The sequence below is a fragment of the Nannospalax galili genome, unplaced genomic scaffold, assembly GCF_000622305.1.
Source record: "Nannospalax galili isolate Female #2095 unplaced genomic scaffold, S.galili_v1.0 scaffold589, whole genome shotgun sequence".
Taxonomy (NCBI): Eukaryota; Metazoa; Chordata; class Mammalia; order Rodentia; family Spalacidae; genus Nannospalax; species Nannospalax galili.
Window position 1 is genome coordinate 21,133 of NW_008360324.1, and position 8,486 is coordinate 29,618.

General features: G+C 37.5%; 1 protein-coding gene across 1 annotated transcript in view; it reads left to right on the forward strand.

Annotated features, from left to right (window-relative positions):
• The window catches only part of LOC103727563 (murinoglobulin-1), a gene marked incomplete at its 5' end in the record, with an annotated part of 56,380 nt that overhangs the window by 13,406 nt on the left and 34,488 nt on the right, over nucleotides 1-8,486 (forward strand). The window contains 3 exons of the mRNA XM_029559854.1: nucleotides 5,388-5,505; nucleotides 5,690-5,799; nucleotides 6,919-7,080. Of these exons, the coding sequence (XP_029415714.1) occupies nucleotides 5,388-5,505; nucleotides 5,690-5,799; nucleotides 6,919-7,080 (390 nt within the window). The remainder of the gene's footprint in view (nucleotides 1-5,387; nucleotides 5,506-5,689; nucleotides 5,800-6,918; nucleotides 7,081-8,486) is intronic.

An 8,486-nucleotide genomic window follows, 5' to 3' on the forward strand; every position in this document is an offset into this window, starting at 1 on the left:
TGTAAGGATAAATACTTAAAATATACTAAGAAATTACATTGGTTTAGGGAAATGACAAGAAAGTTTTCTCTAGGGTTTGTGACTTCTCCAGCCATGTATGTATACCTGGCTATGTTTACAGTATCATGCATGATTTTCTTTGAGTGCTTTTTTCCATCCTCTTATCTTAAAGTGGTGTCTATCGTTGATGGTGAGGTGTGTTTCTTGGAGGCAGGGAAACGTTAGATTCTGTTTTCTAATCCAATCTACTAGTCTGTATCCTTTTTATTGGGTGCTGAGACCATTAATAATCAGTTAATATTGAAATACGTTCATTAATTCATGTCATTTTGATTTGTGGTGTGGTCTCAGACTTCTTTTGATTATCTGTCCTGGCACTATTTTATTTGTTTCCTGGGACCTCTTGGGTCTGTTTATCCTTCTCTTCAGATTTATGTGTTCCTTCTAGTATCCTCAGTAGAACTCACTCAGTAGTTATAAATTCATTGAATCTGTCTTCATCATGAGTTTTATAACTCTTTCAATTTTAATAGATAGTTTTAATGGGCATAATAGTATAGGTTGATAATTGTGGTCTTTCAGAACTCAGATGACTTCCTTCCAGGCCCTATCATCTTTAAAGGTTTCCGTTGAATGATCAGGTGTTATTCTAATATGCCTGCATTTATAAATGACTTGACCTTTCTCTCTTGCAACTTTCAATATCCTTTTTTATTCAGTGTCTTTAGTGTTTTTACTATAATTCATTATGGAGAATTACTTTTCTGATCCTGTCTCTTTGGTGTTCTGTAGGTCTCTTGTACCTGGATGGACATTTCTTCTCTAGGGTTGGGTATTTTTCTTCTGTGATTTTACTGAAGTTATTTGCTGTGTCTTTACTCCAGTATTTTCATTCTATGCTCATAATTGGAATGTTAGGACTTTTCATGTTTCCCACAACTCTCTCATGTTCCATTCATATGTTTTTCAATTTTCAATTTTTCATTGATAGTGCTTGAATGATCCAATTTCTCTACTTTGTCTTCTATCCCTGACTCTGACTCTCTGCTTGACATGATCCAATTTGTTGGTGAGGCTTTCCACTGAGGTTTTTCATTCCTTGCATCATTTCAGTTTAAGGTTTTTATAGCAATTCAAGCTCTAGTTTCCTGTCTTGGATTGGCTTCCTTATTTCATTCATATTTTTGCCTTCCTTGAGTTGTTTGAACATACTTCTAATCCTGCCATTGAATTCTTTGTCTGGAATTTCTTCTAGGTTATTTCTATTAGGGGCCATTACTATGGAATCTGCATTTTTTGGAGGAAACATGTTATCTTATTTTCTTTAAGTAATGTTTTACTGAATTTTTGAGAATTTCATACAATGTATTTTGATCATATTCAGACTCCCTCCCCCATTTCCTTTCAGAGTCACCCCTACCTCCATATCTCACTCCATTTCCTCTATTACTTTTTAAAGGCCTATTGAGTCTAATTTGTGTTCTCTAAATGCTCTTGGATGTGGGTTCATCCCTTAGAGTCTGGTCAACTTACTGGGTACCACATACTTTTAAAGGCCTTTAGTGGTGATTATACCTGCCCATATTCTTCCCTGCCCTCCTCATTCCTCACTGCATTTAACCTTCCTTTGTCCCTTTTTTCCCTTTATATCACTGCATTCTATCTTCCCTCCCCTGAAACTTGGGGACAAGTATTACTATATATATATATATATCTTGCAGTGCATGAAATTGGACTGCAATTAGGGGAGGGGGCCTAAATATGATCAAAATATATTGTATGAAATTGGCAAAAATTCAATTAAAAAATTTTTAAAGATAATCTAACATCATCAAACTGTTTTTTTCCCAGACATGCAGGGATAATTCCACATACATAAATCTATAAATGTAATCTACCACGCTATTCAAAGGCAGAAACCACATGATTATCTCATTAAGCGCAGAAAAGTTCTTTGAAAAAAATCCAATATCAATTCATAATAAAAGTCATAGAGAATCTATGAATACAGGAGTCATATCTCAACATAATAAAGTCAATATACAACAAGCCCACAACTAACATGCTAAATGGAAAAAAAGCTCAGAGCATTTTCACCAAAATCAGGAACAAGACATGGAAGCCAACTCTTTCATGTTTGTCAAATCTTGTTATTAATACATGTTGTCTATGTCTATATCTTAAAGTGATTTCTTCAATTAAGTTAATTTGCTCAGGATTTACATTAGACCATTTTGAATTGGTCTATTGTACAGAGTGAGAGATAAGAATCTATTTTCACTGTTCTATGTATGGACACCCCGTTTTCCCAGCATCGTTTATGGAAGAGGCTGTTTGTAGTCTAACAAATTTTTTTGACACATTTGTTTAAAAAAAGCCAAATGACTATAGTTACATGGGTTTATTTCTGGATCTTTTCTTTTATTCCATGGATATATGTGCCTGTTTTTGCACCAGAGTCATTCTATCCCTGTAACTAGAGTTCTGTAGTATAATTTGAAATCAGGTGTTATGGTACCTGCGAGCAGTACACATTTTGTTCAAGACTGCCTTCCATACAAATTCATTTTTCTATTTATGTAGAGAATATCACTGACATTTTGATAGAGTGTGCATTGAATCTGTATCATATTTGGCAATACAGCCATGTTCACAACATCAATTCTGCAGTCCATGAGCATGGGCATTCTTCCTGGGTTTTGGTGTCTTCTTCCATTTTTTCTTCATTGTTTTAATGTTTTCATTACAGAAATCTTCCACCACATTGGTTACTTTTAGCCATATTTACGTCATTGTGAATGGGAATTTTTTCACTGATTTTCTTCTCAAATGATCAGTATGATTGGTATATAGAAAAGCTATGATGTTTGCATGTTGGTTTTGTATCCCTCTACATTGCTGTAAATGTATCTTAAATCTAAAAGTTTTCTAGTGGAGTTTTAAGTTATTCTTCCCATCACTGTGCCAAAGTAACAGACATAAAGCAACTTAAATGAGAGAGGGATTGTTTTGGTTCACAGTTCAGAAGAATATAGTCTTTCACATGACTTTGAGTATGCTTTGTTTGGTCCATAGCATCTCAGGATCCCTACCTATGAGCTGATGCTGCCAACATTCAGCACAGACCTTCCTTCTGAGTTAAATCTCTTTAGAAATACATCAGAGACTCATTCAAAGGTTGGATTCATTAATGCCCCACATCTGTTAGTCTAATAAAGTTGAATATTTAAATTAGCCATTACATTTTGTTGCTAACTTTCTTGTTCTTGTCTTTAATTGACTTCCCTAATATCTTCATTTGTTTGTTTAAATCCCCTTTGAGGTCATTAGTCATTAGACTGCTGGATTCTTAGTCCAGTATTAAAAACATTTCAACATCTTTGGATTCATTTAGCAAGGAGTTCTAATCTTTTGTAGTTGACATGCTGCCCTGCTTTTCATGCTTTCTGTGTTCCTACATTGAGACTTGCATGTCTGTTATGATGGATTTTTCTTCCAGTTTTATTTGGGGGTCTTCTTAATAAGCAGTTTCCACTTGACGGCTTCATTTCTACTACCACTCAGAGACAAGAAAAACGCTACTGATAACACCAACAAACCAAAGTTAATAGAGAAATACAGTTAAAATAGTAAAGCCTACTACTGTGCCACCAAAAACTGTGGAAAAGAAAATGGAAAAAAATGTAAAGTCATGAAGTTAAAATTGAATTAATATCAAATTAATAATAATTATAAATGAATAAAGAAAAGGGCAGGGATGGGGAAAAGGATGTTAAATATAAGAAAATAAAAGGAAGAAAAGAGAATATGAGGTAGAGGAAATAATGAGATAAATCTAATTACAAAATTATGAAAATTCATAAATATAATTAGTTGTGGGCAGTGTTTTTTAAGTTAAATTAATTATTTGAGGCCTATAGATCTCTATGATGGACCTGGTCTCCCTGCTTGAGTCCCTCACTTTAAGCCAGGATACACACAGATGATGTATTGCAGCATGTACTAAGTTCAGTTTTGTTGCTGTGATAAAATACCCTGATAAAATACAACTTAGAGGAAGGGCTGAAGAGATGGCTCAGTGGTTAAGAGCTCTGGATGTTCTTGCAAAAGATCCAGGTTCAGGTTCCAGCACCTACATGGCTGCTAACAACCATCTGTAACTATTCCAGTTCCAGGGGATCCAGTGTGCTTTTTCTAGCTTCTGTAGGCATTGTACAGCATGGGTGCTCTTACATACATGCAGGTAAACACTCATACACATAAAATAAATGTTAATTAATTAATTAATTAAAACAACTTAGAGGAGAAAAGGGCCATTTTGGCTTACAGATTCAGAGGATCTATCATGATGAGGAAGGCATGTGAACAGAAGCATGAGGTCAGCATATCACACTACATCAATAGTTCAGAAGCAAAGAGAACAAAAAGTGGGACCAGGCTATAAACCCTAAAAATGCATCCCAGTGGCACACTTCATCCAGTAAAGCTCCAATTGTTAAAGTCTATAACCTTTCTAAACAGTGCTACCGGCTAGGTACAAAGTGTTCAAGCCTATGGAGGACAGTTCACATTGAAACCACAACAGAGGGGTACAAAGACGACATGTAACATCAATGAGAAAAGTCACATGGCAGGGGACTAGCATGCAATGTGTTTGGCTAGGACTGGCAGCCTGTTTTCACTGGAGATGTTTGCCTTACCTCATGGTGATGGCTTTAGCTTCTCCACTGCATTCTGGGAAACTGGGGAGTGGCCATAGGCCCTGCCTACTTCCTTTGCCTAGTGTAGTCTTTCTGCTTCTTCATACCTTTTAGCTGGTTATTACTTCAATGGTGATTCTGGTTATTCTCCTTTTTCCCTTTTCACAATAAAGCCTATTTCTTATAATGACACTTCTCACTCACAAAGCCACAGAGGGGCAACTTATAAATCACCATCTTACCCTGGAAATCTATTTCATTTTATTTATTTTTTATTTACTGGTGCTAGGGGTCAAACCAAAGGCTTCATGTATGCTAATTAAATATAGTACCACTGAACTACATTCAAGTCTGCGATAGATGTTTTAAACAATAGAAAGTGATTGTTAGGGTCTCACAGCATGCTATTTAGTGTTCTTGTTATATTTATGAATTTATTTAATCATCATAATATGCCTATGAAGAAAATCATTGCTTTTATAAATGACTAAGCATCTCTAAGACTTGATTATGATCATGCACACCATAGCTTAACGTTTGAGCTAAATCCCATACTCATAACCAGAATACCATGTTGCAGGGTACAAAGCACTCAGTTTTCTGTAAAGAAGTCTTCACATATTGCTTTGAGTTGACCACTGATATGATCAATGTGTCATGTTATTTTGTTTTTATTTTGCATATCAGCTAGATAACAATGGCTGTATCACACAAGAAAAAAACATCAGTGAATTTGAATTAAACCAAACACGTTATGAAGTTAATAGTCTTCATGTGAAAGCCATAGTTACAGAAGAAGGGACAGGTATGTGAGTAACCTAAGAACATAGACAATGAAGCTGTGAAAATTGCTACCTTTTCCTGCCAGTATGGTAGTTAGAATAATGCAGATAATAATCTGAAAACAAACGATTCCTCTCTAACTGGTGTGTTGTTGTTGTTGTCATGGTGGTGGTGGTGGTGGTTGTGGTTGTTAATTTCTTTTTCAGGTTTTGAATTCACTGGATCTGGGACAACTAAAGTCACAAGAACCATAACGAAAGTTGTATTTGTGAAAGTGGATCCACACTTTAGACATGGGATTCCATTCTTAGTAAAGGTAAAGGACTTTGTGATTCATAGATGGTTAAATAGTATTGTCATACCCCAGCCTAGTCCATTCTGCTCAAGCATGTATAACAACATTGTTGCTTGCAATACAAGGAATATGGCTTAGGGATATAGTTTCTTCTTAACACGCTTCAGGGCATGGATTCAGTCCCCAGAACTAATGTGAAAAGTTTAGAAAAGTTATCAGGAGGCCCCAACTGGAAGCTGAAGTGGTGGCTCAGTGGCTAAGAGCACTGGGCACTCTTGCAGAGAATCTGGGTTTGGTGCTCAGAACTCACATAATGGTTGACAACCATCAGTAAATCCAGCTTCAAAGGATCTAACACCCTCTTCTGGCCTCTGTGGGTTTTGCACCACATGAGTGAAAAACCCATTTACATGCAGGCAAAACACTCATACACATAAAATAAAAATAAATATTTTAAAGAGGTCCCAAATCACAAAAATATATGTACCAAAACTTTTATTTACACGATTGTGCTTGAAAGCTTGAACCCCAAAGTGTCATTGTGTTTCATTTGCGAAACAACAGGTACTGAATATTCACAATAAATCTGCACAGTCCAAGTCCATGGCCCTTATGAGTGCCCTTATGGGTTTTTTTTTTAATGTGTCAGAGAAGAGCAGCTACCACTCCTAGTTCATATGCTGATGGTTTCTTGTGAATAACAGATAAATAAGATGCATATATTGTGGCTTTAAGAATATGGCACTTTCGCCGGGAGTGGTGGCACACGCCTTTCATCCCAGCACTTGGGAGGCAGAGGCAGGCGGATCTGTGTGAGTTGGAGGTCAGCCTGGTTTCCATAGGGAATCCAGGACAGCTGGGGCTACAAGGAGACCCTGTCTCAAAACGACCAAAAGCCAAAACAAACAAACAAACAAACAAAAAAGAATCAGATACTTTCACCTGTGAGCTTTCACAGCACTGCCAGCTCTGTTGGAGTGAATCTGAAAGTGTTGACTTTTTACAATTATTTTTACATTCTGAATTCACTGATGGATCTTTTCTTGCCTTTATGTAATATCAGAAGAAGTTTTTTTTCTTACACTCTATATGGTTTTATCATAGCTAGACTATACTTTTTTTTTCATTGTTCTATTATAGGTACGTCTAGTAAATGCGAAAGAAGGTCCTATCCCAAATGAGCAGGTCTTCATCAGGGCAATGTATGCTGACTACAAAGAAAGTGCTATCACTGATCAGCATGGCCTGGCAGAGTTCTCTATCAACACCACAAACATCACGGATTCCTCCCTCATTATCAGAGTAAGTGCACACATCGTGAGCACATTCTTTTAAAATCAATATCCTTCATATCCCTCTTCATTTTTCTTTTCCTCTGTGTCTCTTAGGTCAATACCTTTGATCAAAAATGGTTAAAAGTGTATTTAATCTATGCAGTCAAGGATAGGTGCTATATATGTCTTCAAACTCATTATCCAAAATGACTATACTCATTTTCTGAGGTAATACGTATTTATGTATACCTGAATGCTATTGACAGTACTCTAGTTTCTTCTCTAGGCACAAGAAACAAGAAAAGACTCAGTAAGCTCCAGAATTGCAATCTGGAAGTATAAAAATGCAGGAGCTCCACAATCTACAGCAAACTGGTACTAGAGAAGGATCCCTCTGTAATTCATAGCTTTTCAGCTACATCATAAGTGGGAGACATTAGACGAGCATTCTATCTGCCCTTATCACCAAAGGGCTCAGAAGGCAATGCATTTTTTGTATATCTTACTTATTATTTTTATTTTATGTGTTTAAGTGTATTGCCTGCATACACTCAATAAGTGTATTGAGTGTATGTAAGTGCGCCCGTGCCATGCAATGCCTGCGGAGGTCAGAAGAGGGTGTCAGACCCCCTGGAATTAGAGTTTCAGACACCTGTTAGCCACCATGTGGGTGCCGAGATTAGAACCCGGGTCTTTTGCAAGAGCAGCCAGTGCTCTTAACCTCTGAGCCATCTCTCCAGTCCCCAAGGACACCCCCTCACTGGATCAGCTGGCAACCACTCCAACAACCATTGTGGATATAGGAAGACCAATTGTGACTTACACAAGTTTGTGGTTACAAATTTAAATGGTTTGCATCATGACTCACCTCATAGAAAGAAGTTCAAAGCACACCCTTTGAAAACAGCAGAAATACCCCAGAGATGAGTAATGAAATTGGTTTGTATGGATTTGGGTCAGGGCTGGAAAAGACCAGTGTGGTGCCAAGTAGGGTGACCAGTCAAGGCACTTGCAAGCTATTTCTCAGATTGCTTTGATGAGGGTGTTTTTTCCATCCTCCAAAGCTCAGATTCATTTAGTGGATAAGGTGCTACTGTTCAGACTTTACCATCCCACTCCCCCATCTCCATACATGCAAGTGCACTGATAGAGTGCCTCTGATGTGAGGAGAAAATCAGCACGTAGACCTAGTTGGGAAGATGAGTTCACATGCAGTTCACATTGTCCCTGCCTAACTGCCCCCACAGAAACTCATACCTAGAGCTCAAGATGGCCCTGCAGTACGACAGTCTTGACTCAGCTAGTGGCCTAGGCTGAAGGGCTCATCCTCCATACTTCCCAATGGACCTTGATCTGATTGGCTAACTCTAAGATGGCACAAGTCACACCAACAGAGAGAGAGAGAGAGAGAGAGAGAGAGAGAGAGAGAGAGAG